Here is a 27,583-nt window from a genome sequence, read left to right as displayed (position 1 = left end):
GTTTGTGGATTTTGGGAAGAAGGTAGAAGCGGGCTGTCCAAGGTTGGGAGACTGAGGTTGGAGGCTGATGAGGTCAGTGACAGTCCTGGAAACAATGACTTGATGTTCGGTGTTGGGGTCGTGGTTTAGGGGGAGGTTGGAGGAAGCGTTTGCGAGTTGGCGCTCACCCTCTGCAAGGTCAAGGTCAGAAAGCCTGACAACAATGGCACCATCCTTGTCAGCAGGTTTGATCATAAGGCCAAGGTTGGACCTAAGAGAACGGAGTGCAGCAAGTTTAGAGAGAGACGGGTTAGAGTGGGTGAGAGGGGCAGAGAAATTGAGACAACCAATGTCGCGCCGACAGTTCTCAAAAGATCAAGAGGGGGTTGGAGGCTGGAGGGAGAAGACTGGAGGTGGATTAAAGGATCCATTGAACGGGGGAATGATTCCTGCCCAAAGAAGTGAGCAGAGAGATGGAGGCAACGGAAGAAGAGTTCAAAGAACAATACAGCACAGGAACAGGCCCTTCGGCCCTCCAAGCCCGTGCCGCTCCCTGGTCCAAACTAGACCATTCTTTTGTATCCCTCCATTCCCACTCCGTTCTTATGGCTATCTAGATAAGTCTTAAACATTCCCAGTGTGTCCGCCTCCACCACCTTGCCTGGCAGCGCATTCCAGGCCCCCACCACCCTCTGTGTAAAATATGTCCTTCTGATATCTGTGTTAAACCTCCCCCCCTTCACCTTGAACCTATGACCCCTCGTGAACGTCACCACCGACCTGGGAAAAAGCTTCCCACCGTTCACCCTATCTATGCCTTTCATAATTTTATACACCTCTATTAAGTCTCCCCTCATCCTCCGTCTTTCCAGGGAGAACAGCCCCAGTTTACCCAATTTCTCCTCATAACTAAGCCCCTCCATACCAGGCAACATCCTGGTAAACCTCCTCTGTACTCTCTCCAAAGCCTCCACGTCCTTCTGGTAGTGTGGCGACCAGAACTGGACGCAGTATTCCAAATGCGGCCGAACCAACGTTCTATACATCTGTAACATCAGACCCCAACTTTTATACTCTATGCCCCGTCCTATAAAGGCAAGCATGCCATATGCCTTATTCACTACCTTCTCCACCTGTGACGTCACCTTCAAGGATCTGTGGATTTGCACACCCAGGTCCCTCTGCGTATCTACAACCTTTATGGTTCTGCCATTTATCGTATAGCTCCTCCCTACATTATTTCTACCAAAATGCATCACTTTGCATTTATTCGCCATAAATAAAGTTCGCCATCATGTCAAGCCCAACAATCATTTGAGGTGAGGGTGTAAAGGGATGAAGCTAAATCCAGCCCTCAGAGAGGAAGGTCGGAGTGAATACACGGCAAGGAATGGGGTGAGAGGGACGGTGAAGTGTGAATGGTCCAGGGTGGATGGTAAGTTGTTGAAGCTTGTGTTTCCTTAACACCTGAAAGGAAGAGAAATAGCTTCTTTTCTGATGAGACAAAGAATAAAATGAAACTGGGGGCATGGACAGCTTTGAGGAAGGTGATTTGGTGCGGCTGGAGTGTGTACGTTTGGTGGTACATGGCACTGAGTGTGGATCTCGGAATGCAGCAAGGACAGCACTTAAGGATGTGTATGCCCTGGAAATACCTGTAATCCTGGGTAGATTCAAAACACGAGGGGCGGAACTTCAGTTGGAATCCAAATGGGGTAAGTCGGAGACACTGGATAAGAGCAAATTACTGCTGATGCTGGAATCTGAAACCAAAAGAGAAAATGCTACAAAATCTCAGCAGGTCTGGCAGCATCCAAGGAGAGAAAAGAGCTGACGTTTTGAGTCCAGATGACCCTTTGTCAAAGCCCCTGGACTCGAAACGTCAGCTCTTTTCTCTCCATACAGATGCTGCCAGACCTGCTGAGATTTTTCCAGCATTTTCTCTCGGTTGAAGTCGGAGACAGTCGCTGAGGAATGCAGTGTGGTTGTGGAAGCGGGTTTTGATAAACACCTTGTCAAACACCAAGAGGAAAATGAAAAAGAATGAAGGTGAACATGGCAAAAGAGAGAAACGGGTATCCCGTCAGAGGGAAGAGCAGTACTTCGAGGAAGAGGCATTCCTGGAAGAGAAGCATTGAGTATCCAATCTGGGGCAGAATGCCGCAAAGACACTCAGTCCTCTGAGTGGAGAAATGACTCCGTTTCATGATGCTGAATGGCCAACTCTTTATTCTGAGACTGTGACCCACGGCATCAGTTATGGGAAGCCTGGATAATTTTGTTTTCATTGCTAGTTATTCTGATAGCATTAAAAGTTGATCTCAAAGTAGGATTGGAGTCGTGGTGTTTTCCTTCTTTGACGAGAACTAATGGAGCAGTTGGGTTTTCAGTTACACTCCGGTAGCCTTCATTGTCATTTTCTGCTGTTAACCCATAAATGACTAGATTTAATTCATTCATTTTCACATCCTTGTGATGATGGGGATCTCTGGGTTTAATACGATAGGCACTTTAGCTCAGCTATTCCCTTAGGGTACAATCAGTTACCTTAGCACCGATCCTGCATTGCCATCCCATTATTGCCATCTCCTTCCAAGTGTCCTGTTTACACTGTGTGGGCACGTGTGTGTGGTGTGCGCGTGCGTCCCCTGCCAGGGGTTTTTTATGTAAAATTCGGAGCTGAACTTTGCTTCATCGGTTTTCAATTTCTTATCTGATAATCAGCCGTTCAATATTTTCTGTAAGTGGAGTAATGCCCTCCTGACCCTTTCCTCACCCAGACAGCCCGTGTTATCCAGCTAAGGTTTATGGACGGGACCGGCGATTCTGGCGGAAATATCTCCACTTTGACTTCAATGAGACAATGCGGATGGCAACGGAGGAAATTATCAGAATGAAATAGTGAGTTTTGGCAGCGGGAGACCTGGGGTGCAATGTGTGACTCTCGTGATACCATTAGTGTTATAGTTGTCTCTAAACAAGGATGAAGTCAACATCTTTGATGAAGGCACCAATCTTTTAGCATTGCATTGGGTCTGACATGGTTTCGATATCATGGGCTCACCTCTGACTCTCTGCAAACTGTGATGTCCAGGTGCGATTTGGGGCTTCCTCAGGTGTGGGACATTGACTCAGCTGGATTTCAGAACTGTCACTGTTTTTGTCTTTGGAAGCATGAGAATGTTACTCGGAAGCAGTGATAACTTAACTTCTGAGTAGCAAGACAAAGGATCCTCTTGAAGTAGAACTTGTGAATAAATCCTTGTTCCCTGTACTGAAAAGCCAGCATCTGCTGAGCAAATCCTGCGTACAGTGATAGGGTTAAAAACCTGAACCATGTCACATTGATAACGGTGTAGAGGGGACCCGAAAGCATGCTGGGATCTTTCACAAACATTGAATCGTAAAGCACTTTGTCATCCCGTGTGAGCTGCCTTAGTAACTGTTTCTGATCAATAATTCCTACTGTGCAGGAACCACGAAACAAATATAGACCAATCAAACTAAAATACTGATTCACAGCAAGATCACCATCACCTGTGAAGGTGGGTAAACTAAACCACCCGGGCTGGACATTGTAATCAGTAACATTCTCCTAAGGTGCTGCTTTCACTTTCGAGCTATTAGTGGTCATACTGTATTTATAAATGTTTTTAATTTCTTTAACTTTTGTATTCACCCCCACCGTCTTTTTTATAAATCTGTGAAACATTAAGATATTTGGCAATTTTTAGTCTTTAAATCAGGTTTTCTATGTTTATAATGAGGGCCTGATGTCATTTTTCATACTGCCTTTTTTCTGAATGATATTTATGAGGGTAAATTAATAACGGTCATTGGAAACCAGGAGAGATTTAGCAATTCTTCCAATTGTGGTTTGTAATTCAATTAGCTCCTTTGAACCAGCCTTCTCTTCTCTTGTGACTCCACAGAGGTTATTGAACTGGTTATTGAACTGGTTATTGAACGAGGCTCTCTGTATCTGGGGGAGTTTCCCAGAAGTATCACAATGTTCACCGCTCATTATTGTGTCCACAGACTGACTTGTACATTTGTATTAAATTAGAAATTGTTTTAGAGCTCTAAATCTTTGAAGTAATTGTTTTGTACTTTTTAAGTTTTTAATTACAAATAAAGATTTGCTTTGAGAAAGATTGACCACATTCTCTCCACATCTTGTATCCTTCTATTATTGCAGGACATCAGTATTGTGGTAGGGGAGGGGAAAGCAATGCAGCAAATGAATCATGCAACACCAAATGTTTTGACTCATTAGGGTAAGTTGTTCCAACATTTCGAGCTACCTCAGGAACCATCTCGAACAGGCTTCAATCACACCAGTGTCTGGCTCAATCATTATATCACTGTGGGGAGGAGCTGTACGAGGTGGGGGCTGGATATGGAGTTGACTGAATTAACATTGCTGAGTTAACCGTGTGTTGTCGGTGCTTCAGATGATTTTAAGTAAGAAGTCTCACAAATTCTTAAAGTCCAACAGGTTTATTTGGAATCACGAGCTTTCAGAGCACTGCTCCTTCACTTGATAAAGGTGCCCTGAAAGCTCGTGATTCCAGATAAACCTGTTGGACTTTAACATGGTGTTGTGAGACTTCTTACTGTGCCCACCCCAGTCCAACACCGGCATCTCCGCATCATCAGATGATTTTGTCTAGACAGATGCCACTGGTAATGCGATTGCCGTTTCTTCAACTGAGCTAAATTGGTGTGGTTGAAAGAAAAAACTTGCAATGGTGTCATTCACGGCAGCCTCAGCATGTCCAATAATGCTTTCCAGCTGTGTAAGCACTTCGGAAATGCAGTCAATGTTGTAATATAAAAATTTGGGAACCAATTTGCACACAGCAAGCTCCCACAGTGAGATAATGACCATATAGTGTGTTTTACTGATGTTGAGGGTAAAATGTTGACAAGGGAGGACTCCTCTGATGTTCCTTAAATAGTATTTTGGGATTTTTTACATTTGGTATTTCAGGTAGGGCCTCGATCATTGCGAAACAGGCTTGATGTTGTCTACTCCTGGTCCCATTTCTTAACATCTCTCCTGAGGGAGTGTGGCGCTGGGGGAGCCAGCCTGAATTCTCTGTCCAAGTCACTGAAGTAAGACTTAAACCCACAATTTTATGGCTCGGAGATTTGTGACCATTACTGTCTGTATGGTTGAAATATTCATGACTCAAATAGCATAGCTCCACCTGATCCATCAAATCACAAGCTGCTTGGGGGCTCAGCGACTTGGCAGCAACAGGGGAAGGAGAGGGAAGCCAACCCGGGGCTGCAAGCTCTACTCATCCCTCACGGCAGCATGCCCCCACTGCGGAAGAACTTGTGGATCCAGGATTGGGCTCTTCAGTCATCTGAAGACTCGTCAAACCTGACAGACATTGTGCTCAATTTTAAGGGACTGTTGGTCCATTCATCCCTTTGAACAGACGATGGGACGGTGCTGATATGAATTTTTAAATGATTTTCTTTTATTGAACAGAAGTTAAATGAAAAGAAAAAGCAAAGCGAACTTGGAGGCTGGCTTCTAAGCAAGCCAGTCCCGGTACTGAATTTTTAACAGGATCTTGATGCTGAACTGAAAACACACACAAAATCCACAATATAGCTCAACCTTTGTCTCGTTATTGTAAGTATCCTTCGCACGCTGTCTCTATCTAGGAAAACAAGTCTTGCAGCTGTTATGAAAAAACTTTTTTTTGTCTGCATTGTGCACCCTTTAGGAATGCAGTCAATTTTTTTAGCTAACCCAGCATGCCTTCTGAGTTTTAGAAGGTAGTTAAGTGTTAGTTAATCCCCTACAGTCTAGCATTTAAATGTAATTGCATAGGCAGAAATATCTTAAAATGAAGTCTTTGCATAGATTGAAGCAAACAGGGCTAAGCATACGTGGGATTTCTCAGGGACCACCGACAACAATAGTCCAAATATCAGTAGTTAACTTGTGTAAGCCTTTTGGAGATCCTGATGCAGAACTTACAACCCCATAACTTCAGAGTACACATTTCAATTTAAACTGATCTGATCGTGATACATTTATTGAAAATTAATGGATTCACCAATTACTTTTGAGCGGTATGTTGCACCCCTGATTTTAATTGCTACACTATTGTGACTATGCCTTCAGCATAGCAACACGGTGGCACAGTGGCTAACACTGCTGTCTCCGTGCCAGGTTCAATTCCGGCCTTGGGTGACTGTGTGGATTCTCCCCGTGTCTGCGTGAGTTTCCTCCGGGTGCTCTAGTTTCTTCCCACTGTGGGTTAGATGGATTAGCCATGGGAAATTGCACCGTAATGTTCAAAGATATGCTGATTTAAGTGGTGTGGGGTTACAGGGATAGGATGGGCCTGGGTAAGATGCTCTTTTGGAGAGTTGATGTAGACTTGATGGGCTGAATGGCCGCCTCCTGTACTGGTGGAGGAGAAGAGTGTTACCTAACCATTCTATAAAACTCTGATTTTGCTTGGAACCTACCTCTTTAACCAAGTTTGTTTTTTCTTCCCTAATATCTCCTTTTGTGATTGGGTTTCTGATTTTGCTCGTGATGCTCCCGTGAAAAGCCTGGGGGTGTTTTTATTATGTTAAAGGCACCATATAAGTTATAAATAAAAACTATTGAAAGTTCTGGTTGTGACCTGTCATTAACTAGCAAAAGAGAAATGGGGCTAAATGTAGTTAGGGTGTGGAAGGCTCTGCCTGAGTCCATGGTGCAATCAAAGTGTTCAAGAGGGAAATTAGACTGTTGGCTCAAAAGGAAGAATGTGCAGGGTTACAGGGAGAAGATGGGAGAATGGCACTGTGAATTTTCATTCAGAAAGCTGGTGGCTGGAGGTTTCCAGCTCTGCCGGCCAAATCGATGGACATTTGGCCAGCCTGCCACATTTACCAGCCCCGCTGCCGGCCAGAACATTCCATTAGTTGGGCCGAGTGGCCATCGCCTGCACCATAACAAACCTGTGATTCTGAGAACTGGATTTGATTGCAATGTTTTGTTTCACTTTCTTTAGCTTGGGCTATCGTAAACATTTTTACCTCTTGTAAACAGTTGCTCTCTCAGGTGAGGGAAGTTATTTTCCCAATTCTGTACCCAGATCAGATATACTCAGGCACCTCTTTCCCCCTCCCTCTCCCAAAGACACTGAATTATGTGGGACATGTTAGTGGAACTTGTATCTTCACTCGGGAAGGGCAGTTCTGTAACGAGCAAGGAAAGGATTTGCATTGATGTGGCTTTCACATCCTCTTGTCACTTGTAACACAGCAATTAATCTTGCCACAGCAAAGTATAATTGGCAATTAATCAGTTAATCTGATGGAGAATATTGGTGGAGGGATAAATATTGGCCAAGATGTAGAAGTCGACTTCTCTTTGAACAGTGGCACCTTTTAATATCTACAGTACCTCAGCCAGTGGCAGATGAGGACAGCCTGATTTAAACACTGTGAAAGATAACATTTGTTATAATGCCTGGATCCTTTGGAACTGGGACAGCCTGGTAGAAGCCTCCAGGAGTGCTTGGATCTTACTACCTCCTGACTCTGAAGTGTGCTACCAGTGAGCCACTGTCAGAGATCCTGGGTACCAGCAACCTTCAGCACTCTTAGTCGACTTGGGTACAAATAGCGATAGACGCCATCCATAATCCGATGTGAGGCCTTTAATGACTTGTGCACGAGGAGAAACCAGCTTACAGTTGTCCTGCAAGGGTTTCTGAAGTCACAAACAAACAACTTCTAGTCAATTACAGCAAATCAGAAACGAGCAGTTTTTCTAATCCTCCTTTTGTATACATAGTCGCCAATTAAATCCTGGCTTCCCGCCCTTTCTCATTTGATGAAAAACTGACTTCTGCTAATCCTTCATTTGCATAGCATATCCCCATGTCTTTGGTATTTGTTATGGAAAAATCTGGCCTTGCTCACCCTCTGGTGAGGGCCAAAAAGCAGAATGTTATGGGGACTGCGCAGATGAAGATTAGCCCGTTCATGCTGAAATAGCAGACACTGACCCCTTTTGAAGGTCTGTAAGCTTTTCCGTACTACTGTGCAGAAAAGGCATAAAACTTTAACTTCTGCACAATTTAACTCCCACACATGAAACTTCAATCTGAACATTTTAACTTCCACACCACAGCTGGGCAGATGTGTGTTTTCCTGATTGGGTAGAGCTCTGTGAAATACTAAAACAGCGTGGTGGATTGTATTCTAACGAGCCTACTCCAGGGAGAGGCAATCACATTCAGCACACATGGTTAAAAGAACCAGCGTGTCTTCATTTTTGATTTTTAAAAAAAATAACAGTTCAAATATTTAAAGTAACTCTTGCAATCTATTAGCAAAAACCGAGGTCCCCCCTCCCCCAATGATCTATGATTTCAAAGCAAGGGAATAATATCTCCAGCAAGGTCTCCATGGCTTGCAGTCGAGGCTAGTATTTCAGGGCAAGCAACACATGGCAGTTCCCAGCCAGTCGTGAAGCCATGTTGCACTCACTCCATCAGCTGCTACCCTAGAAGTGACGATAAAATGAAAGTTTATTTTTCAATCAATCTGTCACCTTTTTGACCCAGATACATACATGCAAATGGAATCTTGGCATTTATAGCTAAAGGAATAGAATATAAAAGTAGTGAAGTGTTTGCTGCTACTGTACACAAGTATTAGTGAGACCACACTTCGAATTTTGTGCACGGTTTTGGTCCCCTTGAGGAAGGATGCGGTTGCATTAGAGGCAGTTCAGAGGAAGTTCACTGGATTGATTCCAGAGATGAGGGGTTTGTCTTGTGAAGAGAGATTGGGACAGTTTAGGCCTATACTCTAGAGTTTAGAAGAATGAGGAGAGATCTAATTGAGATGCCTAAGATGATAAGGGGGATTGACTGGGACTTTTTTCCCTGGAGCATAGGAGGCTTAGGGGTGATCTTATAAAGGTCTATAAAATAATGAGGGACACAGATCAGCTAGTTAGTCAATATCTTTTCCCAAAGGTAGGGGAGTCTAAAACTAGAGGGCATAGGTTTAAGGTGAGAGGGGAGAGATGCAAAAGGATCCAGAGGGGCAATTTTTTCACACAGAGGGTGGTGAGTGTCTGGAACAAGCTGCCAGAGGCAGTAGTAGAGGCGGGTACAATTTTGTCTTTCACATGGGTATAGAGGAATATGGGCAATTCAGACTATCTTAGTGGTTTTAAAAAAAGGCTGCATGGACAAGTTGGGCCGAAGGGCCTGTTTCCATGCTGCAAACCTCTATGACTCTATGACAAAGTGGACGTGGAGCAGATGTTTCCTCTTGTAGGGCAATAGAAATCATAAAAATCATAGAAACCCTACAGCAAAGAAAGGCCATTCAGTCCATCGAGTCTGCACCGACCACAATCCCACCCAGGCCCTACCCCCATATCCCTACACATTTACCCGCTAATCCCTCTAACCCACGCATCTCAGGACACTAAGGGCAATTTTAGCATAGCCAATCAACCTAACCCGCACATCTTTGGACTGCGGGAGGAAACTGGAGCACCCGGAGGAAACCCACGCAGACACAAGGGGAATGTGCAAACTCCACACAGACAGTGACCCAAGCCGGGAATCAAACCCAGGTCCCTGGAGCTGTGAAGCAGCAGTGCCAACCACTGTGCCACCGTGCTGCCCATATTGGAAAACAAGGACAAGAATTTTAAAATCAATGTGTCAATGAGTCCAGGAGTGACGGGTGCAACTAGACTTGGTAGGAGTTAGGACAGAGGCAGCATAGTTTGTGATCACCTCAAGTTTACACATGTAAATGTGGGTGGGCAGGATAGTGGAATATGTGGGCAGGAAAACGTGCAATAGTCAGATTTAGAGGTAGCAAAAGTACAGATGAGGGTTTCAGTCGCAGCTGAGCCGAGGCAGTGATGGAGCCAGGCAATGCTACAGAGGTGGAAATAGACGATCATAGAATCCCTATCGTACAGAAAGAGGCCTTTTTGGCCCATTAAGCCTGCGCCGATGACACACCCACCCAGGCCGTTTTCCCGTAACCCCATGCATTAACCCTGCTAATCCCCCTGACACGAAAGGGCAATTTAGCATGGCCAATCAACTTAACCTGCACATCTTTGGAGTGTGGGAGGAAACCCACGCAGACACGGGTGAATGCGCACACTCCACACAAACCTGAGGCCGGAATTGAACCCGGGTTCCTGGCGTTGTGAGGCAGCAGTGCTAACCACTGTGCCACCGCGCCGCCCCCTAGAAACAGAGCAGATGTTTCATCAGTAGCTGTGCTTGGGGGTCAAATGTGACACAAAGTTGTGAGCGGTCTGGTTCAAGCTCGTGCATTTACCTGAGAGAAGGGTGGAGTTGGTGGAGGGGACCGAAGACAATGGTTCCAGTATTTCCAATATTCAGTTGGAGGGAATTTTTGCTCAAACTGTGCTTTTCAGAAATATCCCACCACCCTTTTGACAAGTGTTCACTGGCATCGCCCCGAAACTGCCCAATTCTTAATTTTAAAGTTTACACTCTTTGGTCTGGACTTCCCCAGAGGAAATAGTTTCCCTCCACTTATAGATACAAACTTTTGATCATAAATACCTCAATTGAATGATCCCTTCATCGTCTATATTTAAGGTCAATACAGTCCTATTCAATTGAGCCCTTGTAACAGCAGCATTATGATGAATCTACGCTGCATTCCCTGGAACACAATCTTTCCAGATTGCTTTATGCTGCTACAACATTACTTCTCACCATTTGTATTCCAGCCTCCTTGAGATAATGGCCAACATCCTATTAGTCTTTTTATTTTTTGAACAAATAATCTAGAACAAAAGGTCAGAGTTTTAGGATTACAGGTAGCAGATTTAAAATAGAAATGAGGGCGGTCAGTCTGGAATTCACTACCGCAGAGCACGGTGTGTGCTGGGACTTTGAGTAAATTTATGAAAGAGTTGGACAGATTTTCATTAGCGAGTGTTTGGAGGGCTATGGTGAACGGGCAGGGAAGTGACGTTGAGACTGAGATGAGATCAGCCACGATTGTATTAAATGGTCACAGTAAGAAGTCTCACAACACCAGGTTAAAGTCCAACAGGTTTATTTGGAATCACGAGCTTCCGGAGCGCTGCCCCTTCATCAGGTGAGTGCTCCAAAAGCTCGTGATTCCAAATTTACCTGTTGGACTTTAACCTGATGTTGAGACTCCTTATTGTGCCCACTCCAGTCCAACGCTGGCATCTCCACATCACGTATTAAATGGTGGAGCAAGCTTGAAGGACTGAATTGCCTACTCCTGCTCCTGGTTATGTAAACATGCCGCTAGCCTTACTCGTTTGCCAGCTTCCTGTTTAGGTATCAAGTGGTTAAAAAGTTACATCCTAGGATACACATTTCCTGTCCACAATCCTTACTTCAGATTGTCGTGATATTTTGGCCATGCTGATACCAACAATTTCTATTCAATTTTTCCATGTCCACTGGGTATGTTTTAGTCGCAGCCTCTGGTTACCAGGTGGCAGTGTGGAGTGATTTTCAGAAATCTCCCAATTCTGACCATCCTGAATATTAAAACCAGTTTCCTTCAAGAAGCATCTCGATGAGCATTCGCGATTACGGAGCAATTCTGGAAAATGGAATTAGAATAGATAGGTGCTGGCACAGATATGATGGGCTGAAGGGCCTCTTTAGTGCTATAAAACTCAAAAGGGTGAGATTTTCCGGTTGCCCTCACCCCAAAACCAGACCTTTGCATAGTCTGGCCCCCGTTTCCCTCCCCCGCCCACTACCATTCCTGTGGTGGGCGGAACGGGGAAATTTCCCCTCTAAGAATCTAAAATCTACTTTTCACTTCTTTACCTGGGCCGAGAACTGCATTGCCTTTGGCCGCAGCTTGTTCACTTGAGTTTCTGCTTCCTCTGCACGCTCCTCTGCATTTTGCAGCTCATACCGCACCTTGCGGAACTTGGAGAGGTTAACGTTGGCCTGTTCCTCCTGCAGCCAGGGAAACATACAGCTCACATCGTAATCTAGTCATGTCTGTGATCTGATAACCAGACCTCTGCTTGACACACTCACAAATTACACCTCGCTGAACATAGCTTTGTTTCACTTCATTCCCTCTGAACACAAGGACGCTCTGTGCTTACTGAATATATATATATATATATCCAGTCTACACACGCTGGAGGCTGGACTAACAGTGCGGAGGCTGGACTAACAGTGCGGAGGCTGGACTAACAGTGCGGAGGCTGGACTAACAGTGCGCACACTGATATTTTCCTGGTTTATCATATTAAAGATCTTTTTCTCGATATAAAATTTGTCAGTAGCAATTCTGAGTGTTTGATGTTGCTAGCAGAAGCAGATGATAGGAAAATGTCAACCTTAGTACCCTCCTGATAGGTAACTCACGACCGATTCATTGCTCTGTCAACTTGGAAACCACAGTAAGAGTTTTAACAACACCAGGTTCAAGTCCAACAGGTTTATTTGGTAGTAAATGCCATTAGCTTTTGGAGCGCTGCTCCTTCGTCAGATGATCCACTCCATCTGATGAAGGAGCAGCGCTCCGAAAGCTAATGGCATTTGCTACCAAATAAACCTGTTGGACTTTAACCTGGTGTTGTTAAAACTCTTACTGTGTTTACCCCAGTCCAACGCCGGCATCTCCACATCATAACTTGGAAATCGGCAGACCAGATTTTTAACATCTGAGCCTGATTCTGACATGCATCACTCAATGCCTAATAAACCCTCGCGTAACAGTGGAGAAAGGATCACTGCCTGATGACCCCCTTGACTATTGAAGTAAAAGGCCAGTATCGTCTGGTAACCATCGGCCTCCAGTAAAGGTTAATCACTGCCCAGTAACCCCCGTGAGTGTCAGAGTAAAGGTTACTCTCTCAGTTACCCTGTGAGTACTTGAGTTGCGATTACTCACTGCCCACGAGTACCTGCATTGAGATAGGAGAGGCAAAGGCCTAGTGGTATTATCGCTAGACTATCCATTCAGCTCATGTTCTGGGGACCCGGGTTCGAATCCTGCCACGGCAAATGGTGAAATTTGAACTCAAAAAAATCTGGAGTTGAAAATCTACTGATGACCATGAAACCATTGTCAATTATCGGAAAACCCATCTGGTTCACTAATGTCCTTTAGGGAAGGAAATCTGCCGTCCTTACCTGGTCTGGCCTACATGTGACTCCAGATCCACAGCAATGTGGTTGATTCTTAACTGCCCTTGGGTAACTAGGGAATGGCAATTGATGCTGGCCAGCCAGCGATGCCCATGTTGCATGAATGAATAAAAAAAATTACTCTGCCCGCTCAGCCCCAAGTTGAGATTACTCACTGCTTGCTCAGTTTGCTGTTTGTAGTTCTTTATCCTCAGATCCATTTGATCAATGATTTCCTGCAGCCTTTTCAAATTCTTTTGATCTTCTTCAGACTGTTGAAAAATATAATTAAATGATTTTTGTGAAAAATTAAAATCTCTTGGAAGAATAACCTCTTGAGTTTCATTGTGGGGGTACATTGTCTGACTGGGCAGAAAGAGTCTCTCAATCAAGTCCCCAGTCATTGCATCGCAATATACAAAGAGTTACACTGTGAGTGGGATTTCCCAGCCTTCCCCGCTCCCAGGGGCAGGAACCTGAGGTCCTGCCAAAGGCAAAGTTAGCAGCAGAGCCGTACAAAACTCCGGAGATGTTGGCAGAAGCAGAGGATCCCGCCATTGGCAAGCCGCCTCCATTGTGGGAAACGGGGTGGGGGGAGCTGGAAAATCCCAGCTTGTCAGTTCAGATGCCAAAGAAAGGAGTCTGACATCTTTCTTTTTAAACATTCCGTGTTATCAAATTTTCTGGACAGGTGACAAAAGTAAACCAGCAGAGTGAAAGAAGAGGCTGACAGCTAAGATAAAAGCGATTAAAAATCCACCATAGGCATCTTAATAGTAAAAGGAGGACAAATTTGGGATGAGAAAAGGGATTTATACATGGGACTGAATTATTGAGTGAATACTTTGCATCTGCCTTTACCAAGGAAGAAGATACTGCCAAAGTCATCGGAGGTAGTTGAGACGCTGGATAGGCCAGGACTTGTTAAAAAGCTTGCCTGTACATAAAGCTGATAAGTCACCAGAACCAGATGGGATACATCAAAAGATGCTGAGATAAGTAACGGGGGAAATTGTCGAGGCTGGAAATCTTCCAATCCTCCTTTGCTGCAGGAGTGGTATCATAGGACTGAGAATTCTAAGTATTAAGTTTAAATTTATTTATTAGTGTCACAAGTTGGCTTACATTAACACGGCAATGAAGTTACTGTGAAAATCCCCTAGTCGCCACACTCCGGCGTCTGTTCAGGTACACTGAGGGAGAATTTAGCATGGCCAATGCACCTAATCAGCACGTCTTTCGAACTGTGGGAGGAAGCCCAAGTAGACATGGGGGAAAATGTGCAAACTCCACGCAGACAGTGACCCAAGCTGGGAATCAAACCCAGATCCCTGGCGCTGAGAGGCAGCAGTGCTAATCACTGTGCCACCGTGCCGCCCATACACCCTTGTTCAGAAAAAGGTGCAGGGATGAACCCAGCAACAGCAGAGCATTCGGTTTATAACCCGGGACAAAGTGATCAGTAACTGTTTTAAAGATGTAATCTTTCATGCAGTGTAGGTGTTGCTGACAAGTTCAGCATTTGTTGCCCATCCCTAATTGTCCTTGAAGTGGGTGGCTTGTGTGGATCTGGAGTTACCTGTAGGCCAGACCAGGTAAGGATGGCAGATTTCATAGAACCCCTACAGTGCAGGAGGCCATTCTGCCCATCGAGTCTGCACCGACCACAATCCCACCCAGGTCCTATCCCTGTAAGTCCGGGTATTTACCGTGCTAATTAGCATAGCCAATCCACCTAACCTGCACATGTTTGGACTGTGGGAGGAAACCGGAGCACCTGGAGGAAACCCACACAGACACGGGGAGAATGTGCAAACTCCACACGGACAGTCACCCAAGACCGGAATTGAACCTGAGTCCCTGGTGCTGTAAGGCAGCAGCGCTAGCCACCGTGCCACCCAAACTTCATGGGGTCCGGAATGGATGTTGAGGACTGTCGGGGCAACTCCCTCCTGACTGTATACCACTGTGTTGCCACCTCTGCTAGGTCTATCCTGCCAGTGGGACAGGAAATATAAGGATGGTAATGGTGGTGTCCAGGGTGTTATCTGTAAGGTATGATTCCGTGAAACTGACTGTCAGGCTGTTGCTTGACTAGTTATGAGACAGCGCTCCCAATTTTGACACTATCCCCAGATGTTAGGAGGACTTTGCAGGGTCGACACGGGATGTTTGTTTTGCCATTGCCTTTTCCGGTGCCTAGGTCGATGCCAGGTGGTCCGTCCGGTTTCATTTCTTTGTTGAGACTTTGTAGTGATTGAAGTGACTGAGTGGTTGGCTGGGCCATTTCAGAGGCCAGTTGAGAGTCAATCACATTGCTGTGGCTCTGGAGTCACATGTAGACCAGGTAAGGACGGCACGTTTCATTCCGCAAAGGACATTAGTGAACCAGATGGGTTTTTACAACAATCAACAATAGTTTCGTGTCATCAATAGACTCTTAATTCCAGAATTCTATTGAATTCAAATTTCACCATCTGGTGTGGTGGGATTCGAATCTAGGTTCCGGGACCTGGATTACTAGCCCAGTGAAAAGGCTCTGCTGTGTGGGCCTAGTACGTACAAACATTCACTCAGTTTTATGTGAGAAGATGGCTTGCCAACATTTGCTTAAGGACAATTAATGCTGGCATCACCAATAATCATAGAATACGACAGCGCGGAAAAGCCCTTCAGCCCATCGAGTCTGCACCAACACATTAGAACCTGAACTCCCACCTAATCCCATCTGCCAGCACTTGGCCCATGACCCTGAATGTTATGATGTGCCAAGTGCGCATCCGGATACTTTTTAATGGATGTGAGGCAACCCGCCTCTACCACCCTCCCTGGCAGCACATTCCAGATCGTCACCATCCTCCGGGTATAAAAGGTTTTCCTCTCATCCCCCCAAACCTCCGGCCCCACTTGAACCTATGACCCCTCATGACTGATCCTTCAACTAAGGGGAATAGCTGCTTCTTATCCACTTTGTTCATGTCTCTCATAATCTTGTATACCTCGATCAGGTCACCCTCCGTCTTCTCTGCTCCAACAAAAACAGTGCTCTAGCTGTGGCCTCACCAAAGTTCTATACAACTCCAACATGACTTCCCTGCTTTAGTAGCCTATATCTCGATTGATAAAGGCAAGTGTCCCATATGCCCTTTGCACCATCCTATTAACATGCCCTTCCGCCTTCAGAGATCTGTGGACAAACACACCACAGAACCTGCTAGTGTCCTACCATTCATTGAATGCTTCCTGTCAAATTACTCCTTCCAAAGTGTATCGCCTCACACTTTTCACACTAAAATCCATCTGCCATTTATCTGCCCTTTTGACCGTTCCATCTGTATCTTCTTGTAGCCCAAAACAGTCCATCTCAACTCGGCCAATCATTATGTTATCCGCAAAGTTGTTCACTGGTTGTTCAGATCTAGTGAGTGAATTAATTTTTTAAAATATATTTCCATCCATACTGGCCTGGAGTCACATTGAATATCTTTTCTCCGATAGTAGACTCCATTGCTAACACCACAGAAAGAATCTGGGCACAGATAGAGAGAGGCAGCTGGGACCTGCAGAGTGGGGAGGTACAAGCAGGGTCTGCAGAGAGGGACAGGTTGTTGAGAGGGGTGGGGGGGATGGGGGGGGAGAGGTCGGTGGTCTGTGGCATTAGCTACGCCATTGAGCAGGTCGTATTTTCCTCACAGCAGTTTGTGATGTGTCTTGGGTTGCCTGTCTCGCTCTGAACAGCAGAATTGTACCACGGTGAAGATAGAGTCTGTTACCTGGAAGCTGAGCTCTTTAACACAACGCTCCTGCTTCCATATTCCTCTCTGTAACTCCGCGTTTTTCTTCTTCTCAGTGGAAATGTCCTCCTCCAACCCCCGAATCTGCAGTTTGAAAAATCATTCCCACATTTTATTTCAGGTTGCTCACTTGAACTGGCAGCTCAATAACAAATAGAAATCTCTGGCCTTTCAGCCGTGAGAAATCATAGAAACCCTACAGTGCAGAAGGAGGCCATTCGGCCCATCAAGTCTGCACCGACCACAATCCCACCCAGGCCCTACCCCCACATATTTACCCGCTAATCCCTCTAATCTACGCATCCCAGGACTCTAAGGGGCAATTTTTAACCTGGCCAATCAACCTAACCCGCACATCTTTGGACTGTGGGAGGAAACCGGAGCACCCGGAGGAAACCCACGCAGACACGAGGAGAATGTGCAAACTCCACACAGACAGTGACCCGAGCCAGGAATCGAACCCGGGACCCTGGAGCTGTGAAGCAGCAGTGCTAACCATTGTACTGCTGCTTCACAGCTCCAGGGTCCCGGGTTCGATTCCTGGCTCGGGTCACTGTCTGTGTGGAGGTGTGAGGTTTTCCAAGTGTGAATGTGTGGAAGCTGCTGGGGAGGTTTTGGGGGAGTGGAGGGCTTACATGCACCATGTTAGTATTTAATATACTGAGGACCAGGCTGCGTTTGGGGCAGTTTACTTGTGCCAACATTGTGTGTGGCTTTAGTAGCACCAAACTGTTGATGTGCCATCCTGGTGTCTCACTCGTGAAATAAGTGCACTATTGCTTGTATAATTTGAGGTAATAAGCACAGTTTTCAGTGGACTCTGCACAGTGGGCACCGGTTTTCCATGTGTGCTACACAATGAGAACTCACGGACATAAGAAAAAGGAGCGGGAGTAAGCATTCAGCCCCTCAAGCCTATTCCACCATTCATTAAGATCAAGGCTGATCTGATTGTGGCCTTAACCTCACATTCCTGCCTATCCCCAATAATCCTCAACTCCCTTGTGGATCAAAAATCTGTCTAATTTGGCCCTGTATGTACTTAGTGACCCAGCCTCCACTGCTGTCTCGGGGAGAGAATCCCAAACACACTCAGGGAGAGGAAATTCCTCCTCATCTCCTCAATCTCTCTTCCACCTTCTTCGGTCGGGAAAAAGATACAAAAGTCTGAGGTCACGTACCAACCGACTCAAGAACAGCTTCTTCTCTGCTGCCATCAGACTTTTGAATGGACCTCCCTTATATTAAGCTAATCTTTCTCTACACCCTAGCTATAACTGTAACAGTACACTCTGCATTCTCTCCTTTCCTTCTCTGTGAATGGTATGCTTTGTCTGTATAGCGTGCAAGAAACGATACTTTTCATTGTATACTAATGTGACAATAATAAAATCAAATTCTTGAATGTGTCTGGGCACTAAGGCCTCACACTATGTATTTTTATAAAATAGGTATAGCTATCCTCATGGCTAATTTCTATCCCTCTTTTACTGTGTGAGTGTTATTACCCTCCTCCCATGTTTGTGTGGTTTTTTTTTAGCTCATTCATGGGATGTGGGCATCGCTGGCTGGGCTAGTTGCCCATCCTGAATTGTCTTTGGATTGTGTTAGTTATTCCGCTCTGAATGTCTCACCCGTGTCTCCATCTTGTGTAGCTGCTTCTTGCTGCTTTTCAGTGCCCCAATCTCAGCCTCATCCAGCTGTTCCTGCAGCGCTTTGACCGTCAGCTCCAGGTTCTTCTTGGCATGTTCCAGGTTCGAGGTGACTTCCTGTTCTTTGTTCAGCTTCTCAGTCAGTGCCGTAACCTGAACAATGAGAAACACTTGCATTGAGCACTCCCTAAGCAGTACGGTGGCACAGTGGTTAGCACTGCTGCCTCACAACGCCAGGAACCCGCTTGGGTCACTGTCTGTGTGGAGTCTGCACGTTCTCCCCGTGTCTGCGTGGGTTTCCTCCAGTTTCTCCCCCACAGTCCGAAAGATGCGCTGGTTGGGTGTGTTGGCCATGCTAAATTCTCCCTCCGTGTACCCAAACAGGCGGCGGGAGTGTGGTGATGAGGGGATTTTCACAGTATCTTCGTTGCAGTGTTAATGTAAGCCTACTTGTGACACGAATAAATAAACTTAGTAACTCTGAACTGGCCATCTTCCTCACACAGAATGCTGGCTGAGGGTGGGGAGGTGGTGGGGGGGGGGTGCTAACAGGTGAGAGAGGAGAATGGTGGGAGTGAGACACTATGTGTGGTGTACATGAAGCAATTATTACTGCTGAAATATTTCACTTGGCAGTAATATTACTGGACATGTTTCCATGTGTATTAAACTATCGAGACAAACCAGAGAGAAGCAGAGGTTTGTTTGCCCAAACCAGAGCACTTCTGTGAGCCTCAAGGATCCCAACATCTCTCCAAGTTCAGCGAGAACATTTCCCTGAACCGTGGGTCATACAACTGGAATCTTCTTTTGATTTAGTTTTTGTTTGTTAGATGTAGTGTAGATCAGCATTTGTTAGCCATCCCTAATTGCTCTCGAGAAGGTGGTAGTGAGTTGCCTTCTTGAACCGCTGCAGACCATGTGGTGTAGGTGCACCCACAGTGCTGTTAGGGAGGGAGTTCTAGAATTTTGACGCAGCGACAGTGAAGGAACGGCAATATATTTCCAAGTCAGGATGGTGAGTGATTCAGAAGGGAACTTGCAGGTGGTGGTGTTCCCAGGTATCTGCTGCCTTTGTCTTTCTAGAGGGTAGCAATTGTAGGTTTGGAAGATACTTTTGCAGGAGGCTGGGTGAGTTGTTGCAGTGCATCATGTAATTGGTACATACTGCTGCTACTGTGTATCAACGGTGGAGGGAGTGAATGCTGAAGGTGGTGGGTGGGGTGCTAATCATATTTGTCCTGGATGGTATTGAGCTTCTTGAGTGTTGTTGGAGCTGCACTCATCCAGGCAAGTGGGGAGTTTTCCAATCACACTCCTGACTTGTGCCTTGTAGATGGTGGACAGGCTTTGGGGAGTCAGGAGGTGAGCTACTTGCCGCAGGATTCCTAGCCTTTGACCTGCTCTGGTAACCACAGCTAGTAGCTAGTCTGTTCAGTTTCTGGTCAATGGTAGCCCCCCCAGGATGTTGATAATGGGGGATTCAGTGATGGTAATGCCATTGAATGTTATGGGGTGATGGTCATTGTTTGGCACTCATGTGGCACAGACAATACCTGCTACTGACTGGCCCAATTTTTATCAAACTAAGGTTCAGACTGGAGAGTAAAGTTGTGCAATTGGATGATTTGGGATAAAGGAATATCGTAGTTACCTCATTCTTGGCTTTCCTACAGTTTTCTGCTTCTGTCCTGAATTCCTGCACCAATTTCTCAACTTGTTGATTCAGTAGCTCAATGTCATGTTCGTACTTTTTCTTCTGGTTGAGAAGGTTTATGTTCTGGATGTGGAAAGGAAAGAATTTGAATTTACATCACAACCTCAGAACATCCCCAAGTGCTTTCCAGCCAATCAGGTGAAGTGTAGTCACTGTTGTAATGTAGAAAAACGGGGCCCCTCATTAGTGCACAGCAGGATCCCACAACAACAATGAGGTACATAATCCGTTCTGGTGATGTTTGTTAAGGGTCAGGGTAGTAGGGAGTTCTGCTCTGCTCTTCTGTGAATGACATCATGGAGTATTTTACATATGTGAGAGAACATTTGGAGGGCTTGGTTTATTGTCTTGTGCATAAGACAGTGCAGCACTCCCTCAGTTCTGCACCGGTGCGTCAGCCTGCATTGTTGCACTCAGGTACTGGAGTGGGACTTGAACCCACAACCTATTGACTCAGGGACAAAGAGTGTGGCCCATAGAGTTTAACAGCATAGGAAGAGGCCCTTCGGCCCATCATGTCTGCACTGGCCATCAAGAAATTTCTATTTTAATCCCATTTTCCAGCACTTGGTCCGTAGCCTTGTATGCTACGGTGTTTCAAGTGTTCATCTAAATGCTTCTTAAATGTTGTGAGGGTTCCCGCCTCTACCACCCTTTCAGGCAGTGAGTTCCAGATTCCCATCACCCTCTGGGTGAAAAAGATTTTCCTCAAATCCCCTCTAAATCTCCTGCCCCCTCTCTCAAACCTGTGCCCACTGGTTACTGATCCTGGACTAAGGGGAAAAGTTTCTTCCTATCCACCCTATCTATATCCCTCATAATTTTGTACTCCTCAATCAGGTCCCCCTCAGCCTTCTCTGCTCTAAGGAAAACAACCCCAGCCCGACCCGCCTCTCTTCCTAGCTGAAACACTCCAGCCCGGGCAACATCCTGGTGAATCTCCTCTGCACTCTCTCCAGTTCAATCACAGCCCGTATGGGTGACCCAGAACATGCAGGGGGGATGGCATGATGGACAGTGAAGAAGGTCATCTCGGATTGCGATGGGATCTTGATCAATTGGGCCAGTGGGCTGACGAATGGCAGATGGCGTTTAATTTAGATAAATGCGAGGTGATGCATTTTGGTAGATTGAACCAGGGCAGGACTTACTCAGTTAATGGTTGGGCGTTGGAAAGAGTTATAGAACAAAGAGATCTAGGGGTACATGTTCATAGCTCCTTGAACGTGGAGTCACAGGTGGACAGAGTGGTGAGGAAGGCATTCGGCATGCTTGGTTTCATTGGTCAGAACATTGAATACAGGAGTTGGGACGTCTTGTTGAAGTTGAACAAGACGTTGGTACGGCCACACTTGGAATATTGTGTACAGTTCTGGTCACCCTATTATAAAAAAGATATTATTAAACTAGAAAGAGTGCAGAAAAGATTTACTAGGATGCTACCGGGACTTGATGGTTTGAGTTATAAGGAGAGGCTGGATAGACTGGGACTTTTTTCTCTGGTGCGTGGAAAGCTGAGGGGTGATCTTATAGAGGTCTATAAGATCCTGGATCCCGTGAGATTTAACTTTATGCAACAACCTACCATGCAGTACCTTGTCAAAGGCCTTGCTAAAGTCCATGTAGACAACATCAATTGCACTGCCCTCAACTACCTTCTTGGTTATCCCTTCAAAAAACTCAATCAAATTTGTGAGACATGATTTTCCACTCACAAAGCCATGCTGACTGTCCCTAATCAGTCCTTGCGTCTCTAAATGCCTGTAGATCCTGTCTCTCAAAATACCTTCCAACAACTTACCCACCACAGATGTGAGGCTCACTGGCCTGTAGTTCCCAGGCTTTTCCCTGCAGCCCTTTTTAAACAAAGGCACAACATTTGCCACTCTCCAATCTTCAGGCACCTCACCCGTGACTATCGATGATTCATATATCTCAGCTAGGGAACCCGCAATTTCCTCCCTAACCTCCCACAATGTCCTGGGATATACTTCATCAGGTCCCGGGGATTTATTTACCTTGATGTGCTTTAAGACTTCCAGCACCTCCTTCTCTGTAATAAGTACACTCCTCAAGACATCACTATTTATTTCCCCAAGTTCCCTAACATCCGTGCTTTTCTCAATAGTAAATACTGATGAGAAATATTACATAGAACATAGAATAGTACAGCACAGTACAGGCCCTTCGGCCCACAATGTTGTGCCGAACCTTTTCCGAAACCAAGATCAAGCGATCCCACTCCCTATCGTTCTGGTGTGCTCCATGTGCCTATCCAATAACCGCTTGAAAGTTCCTAAAGTGTCTGACTCCACTATCACAGCAGGCAGTCCATTCCACACCCCAACCACTCTCTGAGTAAAGAACCTACCTCGTACATCCCTCCTATATCTCCCACCACGAACCTTATAGTCATGCCCCCTAGTAACAGCTACATCCACCCGAGGAAATAGTCTCTGAACGTCCACTCTATCTATCCCCCTCATCATCTTATAAACCTCTATTAAGTCGCCTCTCAACCTCCTCCGCTCTAAAGAGAAAAGCCCTAGCTCCCTCAACCTTTCCTCATAAGACCTACCCTCCAAACCAGGCAGCATCCTGGTAAATCTCCTTTGCACTCTTTCCAGCGCTTCCACATCCTTCTTATAGTGAGATGACCAGAACTGCACACAATATTGCAAATGTGGTCTCACCAAGGTCCTGTACAGTTGCAGCATAACCCCACGGCTCTTAAACTCAAACCCCCTGTTAATAAACGCTAACACACTATACTGTTCACTCTATTCATTTTAGGATCTCACCCATCTCATGTGGATCCACATATAGATGACCTTGTTGATCCTTAAGAGGCCCTACTCTCTCCCTTGTTACTCTTTTGCCCTTTATGTATTTGTAGAAGCTCTTTGGATTCTCCTTTGCCTTATCTGCCAAAACAATCTCGTGTCCCCTTTTTCATATCCTCCTGATTTCTCTCTTAACTCTACTCCTACACCCGCTATTCCCCCCTATATTGGCTTTGCCAATAGACCATGCAGACGCTACGACAATGGATGAATGGACACCACTCAACAATCACCAGGCAGGAGTGTTCCCTTCCTGTCGGGGAACACTTCAGCAGTCACGGGCATTCAGCCTCTGATCTTCGGGTAAGCGTTCTCCAAGGCGGCCTTCACGACACGACAACGCAGAATCGCTGAGCAGAAACTGATAGCCAAGTTCCGCACACATGAGGACGGCCTCAACCAGGATCTTGGGTTCATGTCACACTATCTGTAACCCCCACGACTTGCCTTGGCTTGCAAAATCTCACTAACTGTCCTGGCTGGAGACAATTCACATCTCTTTAACCTGTGCTTAACCCTCTCTCCACTCACATTGTCTGTATCTGTAAAGACTTGATTACCTGTTAAGATTCACATTCCAACCATTATCTTGTAATTGAGTTTGTGTCGATATATGCCCTGTTTGTGAAACAAATCCTGCACTCGCTTGATGAAGGAGCAGTGCTCCGATAGCTCCTGCTACCAAATAAACCTGTTGGACTTTAACCTGGTGTTGTGAGATTACTTACTGTGCATAGATCAGCTAGATGGTCAATATCTTTTCCCAAAGGTAGGGGAGTCTAAAACTAGAGGGCATAGGTTTAAGGTGAGAGGGGAGATACAAAGGTGTCCAGAGAGGCAGTTTTTTAACATACATAAGAACTAGGAGCAGGAGTAGGCCATCTAGCCCCTCGAGCCTGCCCCGCCATTCAATAAGATCATGGCTGATCTTTTTGTGGACTCAGCTCCACTTACCTGCCCGCTCACCATAACCCTTAATTCCTTTACTGTTCAAAAATGTATCTATCCTTGCCTTAAAACATTCAATGAGGTAGCCTCAACTGCTTCACTGGGCAGAGAATTCCACAGATTCACAACTCTTTGTGTGAAGAAGTTCCTCCTCAGCTCAGTCCTAAATCTGCTTCCCCTTATTTTGAGGCTATGCCCCCTAGTTCTAGTTTCACCCGCCAGTGGAAACAACTTCCCTGCTTCTATCTTATCTATTCCCTTCATAATTTTATATGTTTCTATAAGATCTCCCCTCATTCTTCTGAATTCCAATGAGTATAGGCCCAGTCTACTCAGTCTCTCCTCATAAGCCAACCCTCTCAACTCCGGAATCAACCTAGTGAATCTCCTCTGCACCCCCTCCAGTGCCAGTATATCCTTTCTCAAGTAAGGAATCCAAAACTGTACACAGTACTCCAGGTGTGGCCTCACCAGCACCTTATACAGCTGCAACATAATCTCGCTGTTTTTAAACTCCATCCCTCGAGCAATGAAGGACAAAATTTCATTTGCCTTCTTAGTTACCTGTATTTGATTCTTAAATACAGGGTGGTGAGTGTCTGGAACAAGCTGCCAGAGGTAGTAGTAGAAGTGGGTACAATTTTGACTTTTAAAAAGCATTTAGACAGTTACATGGGTAAGATGAGTATAGAGGGATATGGGCCAAATGCAGGCAATTGGGACTAGTTTAGGGGTTTTAAAAAAAAGGCGGCATGGACAAGTTGGGCCGAAGGGACTGTTTCCATACTGGAAACCTCTACGACTATAAATGTGCTCCTGCAGAGGATGGATGAGGTAGTTCCTAGGGGAGGGTAAAGAAATGGTCAAAACAGAAAGTTCTAGATGTTCTGAGTAAAAGCACCGAGAGGTTTAAAGAGTCTGATGCTCTGGGAATCATAGAATCCCAACAGTACAAAAGGAGGCCATTCGGCCCATCAAGTCCTTAAAAGAAGGCAACCCTGCGCATTTACCCTGCTAATCCCCCTGACACTAAGGGGCAATTTAGCATAGCCAATCAACCTAACCGCACATCTTTGGACTGTGGAAGGAAACTGGAGCACCCGGAGGAAACCCACGCAGACACGGGGAGAACGTGCAAGCTCCACACAGACAGTGACCCAAGCCGGGAATCGAACCAGGATCCCTGGCGCTGTGAGGCAGCAGTGCTAACCACTGTGCCACCGTGCCACCTGCTAGAAAGACACAATGGGTCGTTCAGTGAGAGCTGAAACTAAATGGAAAAGCAACTCCAGTTTCTAATGCTTTCGTTTAGTCACTGGATAACATTCTACAGCAATGTAATTGTCTTGGGGAACAGCGGGGACATTTGGAAGGATTAGCGAGTAAGTGAGGAGGCAGTGAGGGGCATACGGAGTGAGAAGGTTGTGAGGGACACGGAGTGAGGAGGCAGTGAGAGGCATGGAGTGAGTGAGGAGACGGACACGGAGTGAGTGAGGAGGGAGTGAGGGGCAAGAAGTGAGTGAGGAGGCAGTGAGAGACACATGGAGTGAGGAGGGAATGAGGGGCACAGGGAGTGAGTGAGAAGGTAGTGAGGGACACGGAGTGAGTGAGGAGGGGGTGAGTGAGGAGGCAGTGAGGGACACGGAATGAGTGAGGAGGGAGTGGGGGACACGGAGTGAGTGAGGAGGGAGTGGGGGACACAGAGGGAGTGAGGAGGGAGTGAGTGAGGAGACAGTGTGGGACACAGAGTGAGTGAGGAGGGAGTGGGGGACATAGGGAGTGAGTGAGGAGGGAGTGAGGGGCTCGGAGCTCGTCATGAACCCCTGTTTGAACTGAATCTTGGAAAGGTGGTTCTGTGGCAAACAAGTCCTGGAATGGGACTTGAACCCAAAGGCAGGAGAGCTCCCTACTGATCCACAACTCCACTGTTTGTCGGAGCTGAGGAAGAGATTTCCAATTCACCTGAAGGAAACCGTGTTCAAAGAGAGCACAAGTCGGGATAGAGCTACAACACTCCAGCCCTCATACCCCGATTCACATCCTCTCCCAGGATTCTACCTCTCTGGGACAAAGAACAGAGAACAATTCAGCACAGGAACAGGCCCTTTGGCCCACCAAGCCTGTGCCGACATGCGGTTTCTATCCCTCTGCCTCCCGTTCATGTGTCTTATCAAGATACATCTTGAACGTTGCTAGTGTGCCTGCTTCCACTACAGTGGCTCAGTGGTTAGCACTGCTGCCTCACAACGCCAGGGACCCGGTTCAATTCCCAGCTCGGGTCACAATCTGTATGGAGTCTGCACGTTCTCCCCGTGTCTGCGTGGGTTTCCTCCGGGTGCTCCGGTTTCCTCCCACTGACCAAAGATGTGTGGGTTAGGTGGATTGGCCGTGCTAAATTGACCCTTAAAGTCAGAGGGATTATGAGTGTAAATATGTGGGGTTATGGGGATAGGACCTGGGTGGAATTGTTGTCAGTGCAGACTTGATGGGCTGAATGGCCTCCTTCTGCACTGTAGGGATTCTATGATTCCGCTCTGGCAGTGCGTTCCAGGCATCCATCACCCTCTGTGGGAAAAACCTGCCCCGCACATCTCCCTTAAACCGATCACCTCTCACCTTAAACCTGTGCCCTCTTGTAGTCAATCCTTCCCCCCTGGGAAAAAGCCTCTGACAGCTTTGGCAAAGGGTCACCTGGGTTCGAAACGTCAGCTCTTTTCTCTCCTTGCTGCCAGACCTGCTGAGATTTTCCAGCATTTTCTCTTTTTGGTCTCTGACTACCCTGTCTGTGCCTCTCACCATTTTCTACATCTCTACCAGGATCTGGGGGATTGACAAAGTTGCCATTCAATCTTTAACTGCTCCAGTGTGGCTCACTAACACAGGCGGACTGCGCAAGTTACAGACCTGGACATCTAACGCTTGGCATTTTGAACCCGGGGATACCTGAGAGAGAATCGTCTCCGTTCTGTCCCTGCCCTCCTGCAGTTCCTTCCCCGCTGCTCTACAATTCCGTTCGGAGGTCTCCAGTGTCTGTCGGAGTGTCTCGAGCTCAGAGTTCAGCATCGCTCCACGCCGATTGGACACGTTTAGCTCCTCCTTCAGTCCCTCGTTCTGCTGGGCCGTGGAGTCCACCTGGGACTGCAACTCCTGGAAAAGAGCGATTAACACCGGCACGGACAGGGTTAATCTGCGGAATTCACTGAGTGAGCTGGGACACTTCCCCACCCCACACCTTGAGCTGGGACACTTCCCCACCCGCCCCCCCCCCCCCCCCACCCCGGTGCCAGGTTCGAGTGAAATACTCTAATTATCTTGTGAAAAACTCCTTGTTCTGGTTTCATTCTGCAGCCTCAGTCATTCCTGTCGTCATTTCCAGAGAGCTGAATAAAATATAATGAATTATAAATCTTTAATGATACAACGCAGGAGTCCATTCAGTCCATTGTGCCTGTCGCTGCTCTCTGAAAGA

At 46.3% G+C, this 27,583-nt stretch overlaps 2 protein-coding genes across 2 annotated transcripts in view; one reads left to right on the top strand and one right to left on the bottom strand.

The window, feature by feature from the left end:
• The window catches only part of recql4 (RecQ helicase-like 4), a 67,974-nt gene extending 63,833 nt beyond the window's left edge, over positions 1 to 4,141 (top strand). The window contains exon 25 of the mRNA XM_078230626.1: positions 2,760 to 4,141. Coding sequence (XP_078086752.1) covers positions 2,760 to 2,881 — 122 coding nt within the window. The 3' untranslated portion in view covers positions 2,882 to 4,141. The remainder of the gene's footprint in view (positions 1 to 2,759) is intronic.
• Positions 4,142 to 8,408: 4,267 nt separating this feature from the next.
• Positions 8,409 to 27,583, bottom strand: part of LOC144504862 (uncharacterized) — a 107,462-nt gene continuing 88,287 nt past the window's right edge. The window contains exons 33-39 of the mRNA XM_078230621.1: positions 27,058 to 27,261; positions 20,261 to 20,386; positions 18,589 to 18,759; positions 16,934 to 17,038; positions 13,337 to 13,432; positions 11,841 to 11,975; positions 8,409 to 8,512 (exon numbers count right to left, since the gene is read on the bottom strand). Of these exons, the coding sequence (XP_078086747.1) occupies positions 8,501 to 8,512; positions 11,841 to 11,975; positions 13,337 to 13,432; positions 16,934 to 17,038; positions 18,589 to 18,759; positions 20,261 to 20,386; positions 27,058 to 27,261 (849 nt within the window). The 3' untranslated portion in view covers positions 8,409 to 8,500. The remainder of the gene's footprint in view (positions 8,513 to 11,840; positions 11,976 to 13,336; positions 13,433 to 16,933; positions 17,039 to 18,588; positions 18,760 to 20,260; positions 20,387 to 27,057; positions 27,262 to 27,583) is intronic.

The sequence above is a fragment of the Mustelus asterias genome, chromosome 2 (genome assembly GCF_964213995.1).
Source record: "Mustelus asterias chromosome 2, sMusAst1.hap1.1, whole genome shotgun sequence".
In the NCBI taxonomy this organism is placed as follows: domain Eukaryota; kingdom Metazoa; phylum Chordata; class Chondrichthyes; order Carcharhiniformes; family Triakidae; genus Mustelus; species Mustelus asterias.
This window is presented reverse-complemented; position numbering and strand designations above follow the sequence as displayed.